Here is a 15,184-nt window from a genome sequence, read left to right as displayed (position 1 = left end):
GGCACAAGAGCAGGTCTGCAACGCGGAGAGAAAGGAGAAATTTGTTTTCCCACTTAACCAAGGACTGGACGGCCTTTGAGGGCTCATCGTGGCCTTTCAGGAGTTAAAGAGAACTCGTTGAAATGATGGACTATAAAAGTCTTTTTATATGGACAGATAATGATGGCTCGAGGGAAATGGTTTTTAACCAAAAGACTTACCCTGGATATTGGGAAGGAATTGTTTCCTGTGAGGGTGTGAGGCCCTGGCACAGGTGCCCAGAGCAGCTGTGGCTGCCCCATCCCTGAACGTGTCCAAGGCCAGGTTGGACGGGGCTTGGAGCAACCTGGGATAGTGGAAGGAGTCCCTGCCCATGGCAGGGGTGTGGGATGAGATGAGCTATGAGGTTTCTTCCCACCCAAACCTTTCTGGGGTTCTCAGGCTCCTGTGGACCCTCCTCAGTGGTTCACAGCCATCTGCACGCACTGCAGCAGGGTTCCTCCACCACCCAGGGACTCATTTCCAGCCAGTTTGGAGTCACCATGCCTGCAAATCCCTGTTCCAGCACACACCCAGATCCCTGCAGTGAGGTGACTGCCACCACCACATCACACCCTGCTGGCACACTCAGGGGGTGGAAGGACGATTTCTGCCTGGCCAGAAACAACTCTGCTGGGACTAAATCTGCTCCTCGGGGATTCAAACTCACCATGGGGGTATATCCCCCACTCCCTGTGACCCTGTGCAGCCTCCTTTCCCTGCTTGCACCATCCATCCATCATCCATCATCCATCCATCCATCCATCCATCCGTCCGTCCGTCCGTCCATCCGTCCTCCCACAAGCACATTCCTTACGAGAGCTGACTTGTGCAGACTTTAGTGCCATCGAGGGACGCTGAAGAGATCCCAAGGCTGCCACAGGCACCTCCAGGAGCCTGTTTTGAGCTGCCAATCAGTGACATTTGGGAAGAGCTCTGACCCCACCAGTGCCAATTGGGACCTCCAGTCCCATCCCTACACAGCTCTGTGCAAACTGCCCACGTCCGAGGAGAGGTTGCACAAAGCACTGCACACGTTTGAGCCCTAAAGCTGCTTTCCAAATCCTCCTCCGAGGCACTGCAGCCTCATTAGGATGCACACACAGAGGCTGGGGTGTTTCCAGCCCCGTGTTTTCTCCACCACCACCACCACCTACACTCTCAGCAACACCGGCGCCCATCCATCCCAGTTCCAGCTGGGTGCAGCAGGTTTTACAGGTATGCAGCAAACCTCCCGTTCCCTCTCTGCCCAATCCTCCCACACTGAAAGAAACTCAAAACTCTCAAATAACACAGACTCCCAGCTCTCAACAGCTGCTAATCGCCAATTCTAATTCCAAGGGGGCTTCCACTTTAGGGCCGGTGTTTGGGAAGCTACAGCAGCAGTTCCTGAGGTGTCAGAGGTTTCCTGGCCAGGAGGGAGGGATACCCCCATGCCTGGCTGAGCTCGGGGAACAGGACAGCACAGATTCATCCCAAAAAAACTGGGAACTGGCCCAGCGGAGCCAAGGCAGGCAAGGATGAGACAGGGATGCAGGGAGAGAGATGGTTGTGCGCATTTATTTTCCTTTGATAAAAATGGTGTATGCAAATTACACAGCCATGGAGGCTCCTGGGAAATACCACCCTGCTGGTCCTGGGGAGTCTCTTGGACAGTCTGAACATTCAAACACACCAGAATGGAAGGGGGGGGTGGAGGATGGATCTAAACTGGGAAGAACACGAACTTCAACATTTTCCAGTGAAGCAAAAAGACCATGAGCTTATTTTTCCATTTCCTTTTTAGTTTTCACACCTGTACAAACGAGCCCACTAAGCACAGGAGTCAACGCCCCTGGACACCTCTGACCAGGAACCACGTGAACTTGGGCAGAAACACACCTTCCAAGCACCTTCCTCTGCACAGCACCTTCGACTCAAGCTCAAGAACAGCACACCTGGTCGCTGCACACCCCTGGGCTCCCTTACACCACCCCCAGAGTGTAAAGAGGCCACACTTCAAATGCAGGTTTCTCACCCATGAACCCTCTACCAGGAGATTGGAGGCACCTGTGAGTGAGGGGCACGGGCTAGGTTCATCCCAGGAAACATTAAGACAAATGACATCAGAAATTCTCAGGTAATTTCAATTTTTCTTTTGATCCATTCCCAATAAGACGCTGAGAGAAATAAGCAATCCCCAAACTTGGCTCAATTTTTTAAATATTTGCCTGAAAGGAGGGCTAGGGGAAGGAATCATGTACAGTTAAAATCAAGCTACTCAAAACACAATCATTCAGGTAAGTAACTAGAAGTATCGCCTCTACCATCTAGAGAGAGAGAGAAGAGTGTCTGAGACAGGGCATATTTAGGAAAAAATACACATCTGAAGTCTCTGTGGCCACGATGAGAACTGGAATCCACATACAAGCCAGTTAAAGAGCATTTCAACATGAAATCTTAACTTAGTAGGAAGGTCAGGGTTAAGCTGTATCTTTTTGTTTTAAATACATGGACAGCTGTCAGATATGAAAATGATGGCGGGCTTTCCGGAAAGATCCCCTGTGCATGTGTATGGATGCGTGTGCTGACGTCTGTGGGGCAGCAGGACAGAGTTTAGGAAGGCTGGGAGCCCAGCAGTCTCTCGATAGCTGCGTTGATGTCCCCACCGGTGGCGATGAGCGCCTGCAGATTGGCCTCACGGTTGATGAAGCCCATGGCATTCAGCTGCTCCAGCTGCTGTTGGAATCGCACTTCGGGACTCTGCGCCTGGCAGGGGAAGGACACGGACCCTGGAGTCACACGGGCACACACAGCATCCCGACACGGGCACTGCCAGCAGCCACGGCCGTGCAGGAACCGAGCTCAGCTTCGGGGTCCTGTGGGGACAGTCTCCGTGTCCCCTTGGGATGTGGCACTGCGGCCACACCAGAGTCAGTCCTGCTTCTGTACTGACAGTGGCAGCAGTCAGGACAGCTGGGAGAAGGATCCCCAGCACGCTGAGCTTAAACCTCTTAAAGGGTTCAACACCCCAAAGGGTCAGCCAGACCCCAACACCAAACCTGGCCTAGAGCACCACAGCCACAAGACACTGTTGGGGACCACATGTGAGCGGGGTGAGGTGGGGACCCCCCTGGAGACCTCCCTGCCCACGCCAGCACCCCCCGGGTGTTACGTACTTGAGAGCTTCCTCCGGCCAGCAGCTGGATCATCTGCTGCATGAGCTGCTGTTGAGGGTTACCACCCCCAGCTGGAGAGGCACTGGCCGGCGTCGAAGCAGAGGGAACGGGGTTCTCCGGGATTGTGCTTCCTCCTGTGGAGGACGGGGGCATCCGGGGCATGCCGAAGGAGCCAAGGCTGCAGAGGAAGGCAGGGCACGCTCAGGGTGATGCTGGCACCGGGTACCCCCCAGAGTGGGGCGGCCAGCAGGCACGACCAGGCTGGCCCTCGCTGAAGGCAGCTCTGCAAACTGAACCAGCTGCACCCATGCTCTGGTCACACACGGCACCGGGAGCGCGCAGAGCTAACAGAAGCCTGCAGAGATCTCTGTGATGGAGTGTGACCCGTGGTGACAGCAAGCTGAGGGCTGCCAGTAGATCAGCCTGCCCCGACACACCCCCCCAGCCTTGTGTCTGTGTCTGTCCATCTCATACTCCAGAGATCAAGATCTTGAGTGCAGTCCACGCTAAACGCAGCAAACAAAGGACGGGGGAAGGACCGAGCGCATTCCAAACCTTTCCTCCAAAAAGAAAGGGCCAAGGACTTCCCAGTGAAGCACAAGCAAGCAGCAAGCACTAATCAGCCTGCTCAGAGGGGCCTGCAGCACACACCAGCACAAGACCCATAGCAGACTGCCCTAAGCAGATCCCCTGGATGAATGCAGAGCCAGCTCTGCCTGCTGGCGCTGGGCACAGCCCTTCTGCCCGCACGGCCCCGCTCCGCAGCGTTCCATACCTTGGCACTAAGCCGGGGGCCTCCGTCTGCAGCGTCTGGAGCCCCTGCTGGATCTGGAGCAGGGCCTGCATGGCGCGGGGGTTGGTGAGGATGGACAGCGAGTCCGGGTTCTGCATCTGGGGAGCAAGGCAGAGACACACCACGGTACCAACCAGCGAGAGCTCAGGCAGCCAGAGCTCCAGCACTGTCACACCGGGCCAGCGCCGAGCTGCGCCTCTTGCCCGCCTTCGTGTCCAGACTGCGGGGACACTCACAGAGCTCACCTCAGGTTTCCTAAATCAACTGGCTGGATCAGATTAGAACTGGGGACACGTGCCTTTGGAATTCTGATTTACCTGAGAACCGGCTGCTCTAGCACAATTAACGGTGTCATTTTTGTAAACTCAACGCAGTGACAGATTGTCTACACGGGGGTTCCAAGCAGCTTAACAAGCCTAATCTGGAGTCCACCTTTCAGTAATCGAGATGAGTTAATTCAGACCACCTTGTCTAGCCAAGTCCTTCCTCTTTGTCTCCCCTGTGCAACCCCCTTCCTTCCTCAGCCCGGCCCCCCAAGCCCACATGCTTGCTAGTGCACTCAACCAAGCAGCTGAGGTCCTGCCTGTCCCACAGTGGGGAAGAAGCTCTGGAGCCAGGGGCTGAGGGCAGCACAGGGCCAGCCAGAGGCCTTTACCTGCTGCAAGAAGACAGGGAGCTGAAGGCGGAGCTGTTCTTGAAGCTGTGGATTCCCAGCAAAGAGGGGGACATTTACCATGATCTAGCAAGAGACAGCACATGTAGGTAGGGTCAGAGGGTTGCTGCCACTTGCTGTTAAACCCTATGCAACTAAGCCACGAAGAACAGGTCACTCATGGGGCCCCTGACTCCCTCCCTGGGCTTTCAACGTGCTCCCCTGCTATGGGGGATCAAAATGGGACTCAATTCCTGACAGCAGTGTTGAACAGGGGCCACTTGGCCATGGGCAAAGAGAAGGGCCATTCCCATGTCCCTCTGAGAGCCACTTCTTGTGTTAGGGGCAAAACACACAGGGCTCAGAGCTGGGGCTGCCTTCAGGCTCTTGAGAAATACAACCAAACTGTGCATTCACTCTGCTCAGTGTCTGCAGGAGGAACCAGTCTGACCCCAGACTGACACCTCACACTGAGCTCATGGCCTGCCTGGCAACAGCAGACAGCTGCAACACTTTTACCTGTGCTGCAAAGTCCGGGTTCTGGGCAAGAGTTTGCATCATGCTCCGCATGTAGGGGGCAGAGATCATATTCTGCATCAACTGAGGGTTTTCAGAAATCTGCTGCAGGAGTCCTTGCATCTCCGGGCTGTTGAACATGCCTGCGAGGGGAAGGGAAGACAAAGGAAAACCCCTGATGAGCCTGAGCACAGGTGACAGCACTGCCTGTACTCCACCCCCCGGCCAACAGCAAACATGGCTGTGGACAGCCATGGCAGTGCTCTGCTGGCCACCCTCCTGCTCCTGAGAGCTTCAGGGACAGCAGAGTTCCCAAAGGAACCGTCCAACAAGCACATCAGAATCATTCATTTGTAGTAGGCTAGACCCATTCCTCTGGATGACAGCCACAGACAGGGCTCACATGCCAGAGGAACCAGCCCTCCAGGAAAGCCTGGGTGACCTGCTCAGCCTGCAGCACCCTCCAGCTCCTCCCTTACGTACCAGCGCCGATGCTGGCAGCATTCAGCCCAAAGGGGTTGGACACAGTTGGGGTGCCCTGGGTGGTTGCTGAGCCCGTGCTCCCTTCGCTGCTGGGTGCCTGACTCTGGGAAGCAGGGGGTGTGGGGCTCCAGGGGTTTGGCAATGGCTCTCTGTTCTCCGTCCGCAAAGGCTGAGAGCTCGAGCTGTCAGAATTCCCCGTCAAGGAAGAGAAAGGATTGCTGCCAAACTAGGGAGAGAAAAAAAAACAACAAAAAAAAGAAACAGATGGAATCAGTTAGTCCCAGCAGACCAACCCCAGCACTGAGCGAGCCAGGGAACAGCCGATCGTATTCAGCCAAGTCCAGAATTTGCTAAGCATGTGCCATGATCCGCCTCCTGAGAAATCTGCAATCCACAACACACCTCACTCAGAAAAAGAGCAGGCTCAGGAGCGGCCACAGCCCCAGATTCGGCTCCCAAACGCAGGGCTTCAAAACGCCCTTGTAAAACCAGCACCCGGACATAGCAGCGGGTAATGCTGGACTGGAGTACGTCTGCACAGCCCTCTGCAGCCAGGCCTGTGCTCCCTCCTCCTGCACTACCAGCCAGCTGGATCTGAGCCAGCTCCCTGCTGAAGGCGTCAGGCTCCAGCTAATCCAGGGAGCAGAGGGCTGGGCTAACAGTGACAGCCCTGCCTATGGGCCTGCTGGGGGACAGGAGGAGCCAGAGCGGGTCTCCCCTCTGAAACCTCAACCCCCGTCACGAGAGGCACTGCACCATGTTCTCCATGCCTGCCTGGAGTGGAGCCACACTGTAGGAAAACTGTCCCATCAGCAGAGGGGACAGGGAAAGAGCCCCTTCCCACACTACAGCCCACTCACAGAACGCAGCCATACCTGCTCCCTGGCTGCACTGAACATGGGCTCCTGGATGTCCGTGTACATCCGGCGCAGGGCGTTGTATCCTCCTGGAATGCTCTCGAGGTTACTCAAAGCACGGTCCTGGTTCCGCATCATCTCCTGCATCATGGCAGGGTTACGAGCCAGTTCCATCGTCTGGGAGAAGGAGGAAAAGGTGGAAAGCTCAAGCTCCTCTCCCAGGAGAGAGAGGATAATTAAAGCCAATTCACAGGCAGAGAGCAGAGAGATCATTTATCCAAAGAGAGCCCAGGGATCCAGGCTCCTCCCCAGCCTTGCTCAGCTCTCTTCCTCCTCAGCCTCAGTTCAGCTGGATGAGACTGTTTTGTTCCTAAGCAGTATCAGGACATCCAAACACCCAACACCCATATGTTCCCACTCAGACTGGATGGACTACATACAACAACTAGGAAGGTGGATCCTTCCACCCTCTCCAGACTTTTGATGGATCTCTCCTGCACAAAAAAAATATCCAGGTCTCATTTGAGGAACTGCTCAAATACAGATTATTCACAATTTAGTCCCGCAGCTCTGGAATTTCAGGTATGGCCAACGCAGCTGAAAGCAGAATGATTGAGAAGCAGGTGGAAATCAGGCCCATTCAGCAGACCCCTCTTTACAAGCCTTCCCAGTAAACAGCAGAGTCCTGTCAATGGCTATCAACACCCAGATTCTCACTGATCCTTTAGGATTCCCTTCCAATGAACCTTTGGTCTTCCAGACAGCCAGTCCTCTTGGACATGGGTCCTCTCTGCTCTGGGAAAAATGAGAGCCCTCTGGGATCCCAGCCCCACTGATACAGGTAGTGAAACATGCACTGTACAGCTCTGGAGTCTCTGTGTAATCTGTCAAGAAAACTGGAGAGAAACACAGAGCTTCTGCAGTAGCTTCACTTCTCCAGCACTGCTTTTACTCTCATTCCTGAATCACAACACAGCAGCCTTGCTAGGAAAATCCCAGCATACCTTTTTTTCCCTATACACCATGAATTCGATAGCTCTGAAAGTAAGAAAAGAGTTGCAAGGATGTGGGTTGAGTATTTAATATTCACACAACTCAAGACCACCACCTGTTTGTGGGGAGCTCACAGCAGGAAGGAAGAGATCTCCAAAACCACTGCTCTGGCATTCCCTACTCCTCCTCTGCAGTGCAGACACTGATGCTGGTCCACAAAGACTCTCCTCAACATTGTTTACTGAGCCCTGGTGTGACTCACCTGCCTCATGAGCTCTGGGTTATTGAGCATGTGGCTTATCTCTGGATTTCGCTCCATGAGCTGCTGCATCTGGGGATTGGCCATGATCATCTGCCTCATGAGGTCAGGGTTAGACATCATGTTCTGCACCAAGGGATTCTCCATGATCTGGGAAAGCATCTCCGGGTTGGACATCAGCTGCCGCTGCATCTGCTGCTGGAGCTCCATGAAGTTGGCAGAACCCATGCCAAGGTTGCCCAGGCCGGTGATGCCACCGAAGCCAGCTGGAGAGGGAACAACACACGGGGAGAAAGGCGTGAGTCAGGAGCTGTCAGCAGCTGCAAAAGAGGCTGAACTGCAACCCCACAAATCCAGGGGTACCCTGCAGTCCTACAGCAGCCAGCTCTGAGTAAGGACATCCCTACAAACACACTTCACCAATGGCAGTGCCTTGAGCAGGGACACAGAGGTGTGCCATGGGAGAGACTCCTGCAAAGCCCATGGCAGGCAGAGACAACAACAGGGGTCAAGAACCCCAACTCCTTGGTCTAATCCCAGCAAATTCTTCCTTCTCACAGTGCCACTTACACAGGATGGATGCAGCACTGTTGGGGCCTCCATCTCCAGGGCCTCCCACGTTCCCAGACCCGCTGCTCCGTCTGCTGCCGTTCCCCGCGTCCGGACCAGCACTGCTGGATGTGGAGGGCTGAGATGGGGCAGCAGGAGAAGAAGGGCTTGCAGCGGGGGCAGAAGCAGCATTGGGGGCAGAAGCAGCAGATGTTGAATCTTGGACCCTGCAAAGGATAAAAAGTATTAAAGTGGGGAAGGGCAAGGGGAGTCCTCTGCGGGGACACAGGACACGGGCTCCCAGCACAGAGCCAGCCCAGCTTCCACCCTGTCTCTGCCTGCACTGATGCACAGCTGTGCTCCCAGATGCCTTCCATCTACTGCAGCCTGCCTCCACCCTGAAGCACTGCAGCCCCTGACGGGTTCTGGCCTGGACGGGTCTTCCCCTGAGTTGTATCCAGCTCTTCCTTGAATCCCACTGAACTATTTACTGCAGCCATACCCTTGAGCAATGAGCGCGCTTCAAACAGCAAAATCCTTCTGCTGCTCCCCCAGAAAGCACAGGAGGTTACAGCAGGGCTAGTGCATGGGGTAAACAACAATGGGAACTTCTGAATATTCCTATCAGCGCTTCTGGGGCAAAAGGAAGCATCAGCGTTACTGTACAAAGAGGGAAACTGAGGCACGAGGCACCTGTCTCACAAAGCCGTGGAACATTTCTGGCCAGCTTGGCTCCAAATTCCCAGCCCTGCCACTGGCTGCACCTTGGTGCAGGGCTCCTGCTGCAACACAAGTTGTCTGGAGCTTCTTTTAACCCCCAGCCAGGCAGACACTGTGCTGTAAGCCACCACGCAGCAGGAGCTGGACATCAGCTTTGCTGAATACACCAACCCAGGCTGGTACCTTCTCACCACAGTTACTCCTCAAGAGTGTTACAGGAATTTGCAAGAGAACATTTAAGGATTTTTTGAAGCCTCTGCAGTCACAACAATGAGCCCTGAACTAATGTTGAAGAGCTTTCATTAAATTAGACCACAAAATTCACTTTACTCACCTCAATAATGCTATTACACCTCTGACAATAAGAACAATTTCCTGATTTTTTTTTCCCCAAACCAAGAATTATTCCTTTTCTCTATCGCCCTTTCTTTTTTCACTCATCTAGAACTTGAAAAATCAACCCTGAAGGTTCCTGTCTACTGTCTAGACTAACGTGACTGCTGCTGAAAACCAGTGGCCACTGAGAGGGGAAAACAAAGCAAATGGGAAGCTGAACAAGAAAGGAAGAAGGAAGCCAGAGAAAGGGCACTTGGTTTCTGTCAGCCTCTTCCCACAGGAAGGGGCTGCAATATCTCCAGTAAGCACTTTTCTAGGACTATTAGCAGGAGAAAAATGAGCAGCCCAGGACAGCTCTGATGCCCTCTCTTTGAAATGGTTCACCAATACCACGTTTACAGTGTGGACAGCACAAACAGCACCAGGCTCTCAGGGTACCCGGAGAGGCAGAATCCAAGGAGAGGCTGCAGAACCCGACAGCACGCTTCCTCGTGTTTGTGAAAGAACAGGTGGAAAATAAAAAAGGGGAGGGAAAAACCCATCTTGATTAATGCAGCTCCCCCAGGGGACAGCAGAACTGCACAGAGACACAGCCCCGGAGCTCCCTGGGAGCTGGGGAACACTGTGGCCAGAGCCCAAGGCACTGAAGGGCCGTCCAGGATCAATGAAATGTGGCTGCGACTAAAGCACAGCAGCTGTTCCCAAAACCCTTCCATGCCCACCACCCCTCTGGGAAGAGCTAAACCCGCAGGACCCCGAGGTCAGCCCTGTGTCCTGCTCTCAGTCTGAGGTCTGTGGTGCTCCTGAGCCACATCCCCACGGGGAACACCCAGGTGAGTGAACCCCACAGTGCCCCGTGCTGCACAGCCTCCACTGCCTGCACAGCTGAGCCTGCAGGGGCCACACAGGGCATGTGTGCCTCCTGTGGCACCTCAGAGAGCCTGAGCACAGCCCCAGAGCTGAGTATGCAGCAGGAGGTGACAGAAAACCCAGGGAATCAACACAAATCCACTGGGAAAGTCTTTTCTTGTATCAGCAACTTTTCCTAGAACTTTTGCAGGTTTGCTAGAACCATTTCTGATGGGTTCTTCCAAGACACACACACAGGAGTAATGTTAAAGGACCAGCCCCTCCAGGGACCTGCCATGTCATCCATGGGCAGGTTAGTGACAAACCCCACTGCTGGGTGCCACAGCTGGGGCAAAAAAGCTCACCAGGATCATCACAATCAGTTAATGCCACCCCCATTTGACCCCAGCCCCTCCAAGAGCAAGCTCTTACTTCTGCGGAGTCTTAATGACCAAGTGAACAGTGAGCCCATCTTTGATCCCATGTTGATTCAACGTGTCTCCATCCTTCAGGATCTTCCCAGCAAAGATCAGAACCAGCTGATCCTGTTTGGCTTTAAACCGTCTAGAAATCTCTTCTTTGAACTGAAAAACAAACAGCATTTTTCAGGCAAAGGATTGGTACCAGTAACGTAAAGCTCCGGGGCTCACATCCACTCTGGGAGCAGCCCAAGGAAGTGACCAGCCCTCAGAGGCCACGGAGGGGCCACACGGTCACCAGGTGCTGATGACGCCTGAGGCGTTCATGAAAACCAAACCAAAGCAAAGACAAGCTCTGAAAACACAAACTGTGGATTAAATCTCACCAAAAAAAACCCAGAGCCGTTCCCTCAGAAGAGCTGAGACCAATTGTGCTTCAGGCCTAACCCAAACACACCTTTTATGCTGAATGACTGAACTGCTTTCTGCTCATTTGAGTTTTTTTGTTTTTTTTTTTTCCTAAGGAAAGCCAAATTCTGATTTAATACAGGACAGAGCTCTATGGAGAAGGCAATAATCCTTTATCAGCCAATGGAAATAAACTAGGTCTTCTCCAATTCCTATTTCTGCAACTGAATTCCCTGTGAGCATGCCACAGAGCACGGACACCTCTTCCTTACTGTGGGCTGTGCTGGGATTTACACCTGCAAGCAAGACTCTCACTGCTGGCCCTGCCGGGGCATCCCCAGATTGATTTTTGGAGGAAATGAAGCCTTGCACTTGGAAAACACAAACTAAAGGGAATTCAGAGGGGAAGGCCAGGATGGAGAGTGAAACACATGCCGGTTCCAGAGCTCTCAGCCTTCGCAGCAGAATTTTAAAATCAAGGCTGGGCACAGCACAGCCCTGGCCCCCCAGATCACAGCCCTGGCCCCAGATTGCCCTGTCTGTATCTCTCCCCACAGAGCTCCGTGCCCTCCCTGCACAAAGCCCTCGCTCCACACCCCCAGTACCAAGGGGCTCCCCCCCGAGGGAAAGGATCAGCAGGGCCACACGTGCACGGCCCCTGCCCACGGCGTGAACTGCTGCCCAGAGATCCCTGCCAGGCCCTTCACACGCCGACCTCGTGCCCTACGCCCGACCGAAGCGCGCAGCCAGCCCAGCGCAGAGCCCGTGACACCTTGTCCCAGTGGGCATCGCCACTTCCTCGGTGCCAGGACCAGCCCTAGAGCCCGCCCCTGCCAATCCCAGCCTTTGCTAAGCCCGGCTCTTGGCGATCCCAGCCCTCTCCCGCTCCCTGGCAGGTGCAGAGCCCCCCCAGCCCACCCGAGGTTTCCTTTCCTCCACCTCAGCCAACGCTGGCCCCAAACATCTGCCCGGCTCCTCGCCCCTCGCCCGGGCAATCTGCCTCCAGAGAAGTCCAGACGTACGCCAGGACCCCCAGATGTCCCCCCCGCAGCTCCCCACGCACCCGTGCGCCTCTGCCCACAATCCCAACACCTTTCCCACCCCTCCGCCCAGGGAACGCCGTCCCCCGCAGCCCGTGAGCCCCCGGACCCCACCCCGGTCCTTCACACCCTCCCACTGCCACCACCCCAAAGCCGCTCCCCGAGCCCCTCAACTCTTGTGGGTTCCACATCACGACCCCTCCCAGACAGGTGAGCCCCGCAGACCACCTCCCGCCCTCGGCACTTTCCCCTCAAAGGCCTCTAGCGCCTGCCCTCCTCCAGATCTTCCCGCTCCCTCCCAGCCTGGCTCCGGCGAGGCCCCAACGCCCCGGACCAGCCCCAGGCCTGATCCGGATCCCCAAGAGCCCCCCGGACCCTCTGACCGCCCCCCAGCCCAGAGCACCCTTCCCCCGCTCCTCAAGCGCGCCCGAAATTCCTCCCCGGCCCCAAACTCGGCTCCCTTCCCCAAAACCCCTGGCCGCGCTCCTCGATCCCCCAGCCCCCGCAGACCAGCCGCCCCCGCCCCTCAGCAGCCGCGGCAGCCCCCCCCAAGGCCTCTCCGCCTCCCCGGCCTGCCGCCGCCCCCACCTCGCGCACGGAGGCGCCATCCGCGATGACGATCTCCTCCTTGTCCTTGGGGGTCTTCACGGTGACGCGGATGACCGCCCCGCCGGGCCCCGCCTGGCCGTCCCCGCCAGACCCGGGGCCGGGGCCGCCGCCACCGCCGCCGCCACTCGGCTCCGCCATCTTCGCCGCCCGCCGCCAGCCCGGGCCGCCGCCACCACAGAGAGCCGGGAGCGGCGCCGCGGCTCCGCCTCGGCCCGAGACAGCGCCTCCCTGCGGCCCGGAGGAGCAGCGGCAGCGCGGGGCCGGGCGGACGGAGCGGGGCGCGGAGGCGGAACGGGAGCGGAAAGAGGCGGCCGGAGCCCGGGGCGGGGATGCTGCCCGCAGGGCCCCGCCGGTGCCCCCACCGGCCCCATCCCCGATCCCCGCGCCGGTCCCGCGCTCCCTTCTGCTGCCGAGGCCCCTCTGCAGTCCCCGGCGCCCACGGGGACGGGCGGCAGGGCCCGGGCGGGACTACAGCCCCCAGAATGCTCCGGGCGCGGCGCGGCCCCGTGACGGCCCCCGCCCGGCGCGGGCCGCACCCCCGCCCCGCGGTGCCGGCGGCGGCCATGCTGCGGCCCAAGGCCCTGACGCAGGTGCTCAGCCAGGCCAACACCGGCGGCGTCCAGAGCACGCTGTGAGTGCGGGGGCCGGGCGGGGGGGCGGCTTTCCCCGAGCACCGGTGCGGCCCGGCGGGCACCGGGCGGTCCGCGATGCGGGGGTGACGCCACTGCGGGGAGATGCTTTCCCTGCCCGGGAATGTTTCCCTCGTACCTACCCCGGCAGATGCTGCCGCTGTCCCTGCCCTAGGGGATGCTGCCTACCATTCCCCCGTCCTCCCTCCTGCCCCAGACCCTGTCCCCGCTCCTGCCCGTGTCCCTGAACCTGCCTAGGCCACGCTGCCCCTGTCCCTAGCCCAGGGATGCTGCCTGCCCCTGTCCCTGCACCGAGGGATGCTCCCTGCCCCTGCCCTGGGAATGCTGCCCCTGCCCAAGGATGCTGCCTGCTTTTCCCCAGCTCCTGCTCCTGCTCCTGCCTGGGGATGCTCCTTACCCTTGCTCCTGCTTGGGGATTCTCCTTACCCCTGCTCCTGCTTGGGGATGCTCCCTGTCCCTTGCTCCTGTCCAGGGGGATGCTCCTTGCCCTTGCTCCTACTTGGGGATGCTCCTTGCCCTTGCTCCTGCTTGGGGATGCTCCCTGTCCCTGCTCTGGCCTGGGGATGCTCCTTATCCAGGGGCCTGCCTGGGGATGCTCCTTACCCCGGCTGCTTGGCCTTGCTCCTGCTCCTGCGTGGGGCCCTGCCTGCTGGGATGCTCGTGCCTGTGCCCTGCACTGAGGGAAGGCGAGGGGTCCCCTTCGTGCAGGGGCACGTGTGCTGCTTCACTGACAGATCCACCACTGCCCTGGGGCCACTGCAGAGCTTTGTGGCTTTGGAGCCCCCTGACGCCCTGCCAAACCGCTCCAGAGTGGGAGTATCTTGGGACTGGGTGGGGGGCTTTGCTCTACCCCTGGTGCTGAAAGGGGTTCTGGTGTTAGAGGCATCACTTTGCCCTGCCGTGTCCTTCCCAGGCTGCTGAACAACGAGGGCTCCTTGCTCGCCTACTCGGGCTACGGGGACACTGATGCCAGGGTCACCGCGGCCATCGCCAGCAACATCTGGGTGGCCTACGACAAGAACGGGCACCAGGCCTTCAACGAGGACAACCTCAAATTCATCCTCATGGACTGCATGGTATGTGGGGCTGCAGCCTGCCCTGCCCTCCCTGGGGATGTGCCTGCGGTGCCAGGACCCTGCTGGGGGTCCGGGCCAAGCTGGGGTGCAAACAGGTGCTGTTTCTCCCTGGGCAGGAGGGGCGAGTGGCCATCACGCGGGTGGCAAACCTGCTGCTCTGCATGTACGCCAAGGAGACGGTCGGGTTTGGGATGCTGAAAGCCAAGGTAACAGCTGGGCAGGGCTGGGGGAAGCTGCTGTGCCTGGGACACTCTTTGCACCTTGCTCTGTCCCCCGTGCCTGCCCAGGCACCACATCACACCTTTTTAAGGTTCTAAACTGAAATACAAGTTACAATAAGCAAGCGGGCAGTGGGAACACGTGTTGCAAAACCCACCTGAGCGTGGCTCGTGCCGTTCTCTGCTTGCAGGCGCAGGCACTGGTGCAGTACCTGGAGGAGCCGCTCACGCAGGTGGCTGCATCGTGAGCAGGCAGCGGAGGGCTCTGAGGTGCCACTGAGCCCCAACAGCATCACTGTCACCACCGTGGGTTGGGCACGAGTGGCCCCACGGGCATCCCGGAGCTCCGGTGTGGTGTGAAAAAATAAGGTGGCAGGAATGCAGAAGCTGGGGTGAATAAAAGTGTGTTTGATGCTTGTGTCCATTGTGTCTGTTGTTGGGGGAGCTGAGGGGTAACACAGCCAGACTGGGCTGGAGGTGCCTGGGCAGTGTTTGGGAGGTGCCCACTGCCCTGGGGAAAGACAAGAAGCTGCAAGGGGCTGTTATCAAAGAAGAGGGGTTACAACAGAGCTGAGCCCCGG

At 57.4% G+C, this 15,184-nt stretch overlaps 2 protein-coding genes across 3 annotated transcripts; one reads left to right on the top strand and one right to left on the bottom strand.

The window, feature by feature from the left end:
• Positions 1-1,559: 1,559 nt before the first annotated feature.
• UBQLN4 (ubiquilin 4) lies at positions 1,560-12,848 on the bottom strand. Of its 2 annotated transcripts, XM_038162084.1 has the most exons (11): positions 12,639-12,819; positions 10,616-10,767; positions 8,300-8,505; positions 7,733-7,995; positions 6,496-6,654; positions 5,621-5,846; positions 5,141-5,280; positions 4,625-4,708; positions 3,952-4,067; positions 3,177-3,354; positions 1,560-2,766 (listed from the first exon to the last, which is right to left on the bottom strand). In XM_038162084.1, the coding sequence occupies exons 1-11, from the start codon at positions 12,795-12,797 to the stop codon at positions 2,614-2,616; spliced, it is 1,836 nt and encodes a 611-aa protein (XP_038018012.1). In that variant the 5' UTR covers positions 12,798-12,819; the 3' UTR covers positions 1,560-2,613. The 2 variants fall into 2 exon arrangements, with proteins under 2 accessions (XP_038018012.1, XP_038018013.1); XM_038162085.1 differs by lacking the exon at positions 4,625-4,708 and having other exon boundaries at positions 12,639-12,848.
• Positions 12,849-13,132: 284 nt separating this feature from the next.
• Positions 13,133-15,023, top strand: LAMTOR2 (late endosomal/lysosomal adaptor, MAPK and MTOR activator 2). The gene is made up of 4 exons (XM_038162086.1): positions 13,133-13,290; positions 14,223-14,385; positions 14,502-14,591; positions 14,795-15,023. The coding sequence occupies exons 1-4, from the start codon at positions 13,142-13,144 to the stop codon at positions 14,849-14,851; spliced, it is 459 nt and encodes a 152-aa protein (XP_038018014.1). The 5' UTR covers positions 13,133-13,141; the 3' UTR covers positions 14,852-15,023.
• Positions 15,024-15,184: the final 161 nt, after the last annotated feature.

This window comes from Motacilla alba, chromosome 25 (genome assembly GCF_015832195.1).
Source record: "Motacilla alba alba isolate MOTALB_02 chromosome 25, Motacilla_alba_V1.0_pri, whole genome shotgun sequence".
Taxonomy (NCBI): domain Eukaryota; kingdom Metazoa; phylum Chordata; class Aves; order Passeriformes; family Motacillidae; genus Motacilla; species Motacilla alba.
Note: the sequence above shows the minus strand (reverse complement) of the source record. Positions and strands in the feature narration are given on the sequence as shown.

Coding starts and splice junctions, on each gene's coding strand:
- UBQLN4 (XM_038162084.1), bottom strand. CDS start 12,797: ATGGCGGAGCCGAGTGGCGGCGGCGGTGGCGGCGGCCCCGGCCCCGGG. Junction 8,506..10,615: donor GTCATTAAGACTCCGCAGAA/GTAAGAGCTTGC, acceptor TATCCTTTGCAG/GGTCCAAGATTCAACATCTG. Junction 2,767..3,176: donor TGGCCGGAGGAAGCTCTCAA/GTACGTAACACC, acceptor TTCCCCTGCCAG/GCGCAGAGTCCCGAAGTGCG.
- LAMTOR2 (XM_038162086.1), top strand. CDS start 13,142: ATGCTCCGGGCGCGGCGCGGCCCCGTGACGGCCCCCGCCCGGCGCGGG. Junction 13,291..14,222: donor GGCGGCGTCCAGAGCACGCT/GTGAGTGCGGGG, acceptor TGTCCTTCCCAG/GCTGCTGAACAACGAGGGCT. Junction 14,386..14,501: donor TCATCCTCATGGACTGCATG/GTATGTGGGGCT, acceptor CTCCCTGGGCAG/GAGGGGCGAGTGGCCATCAC.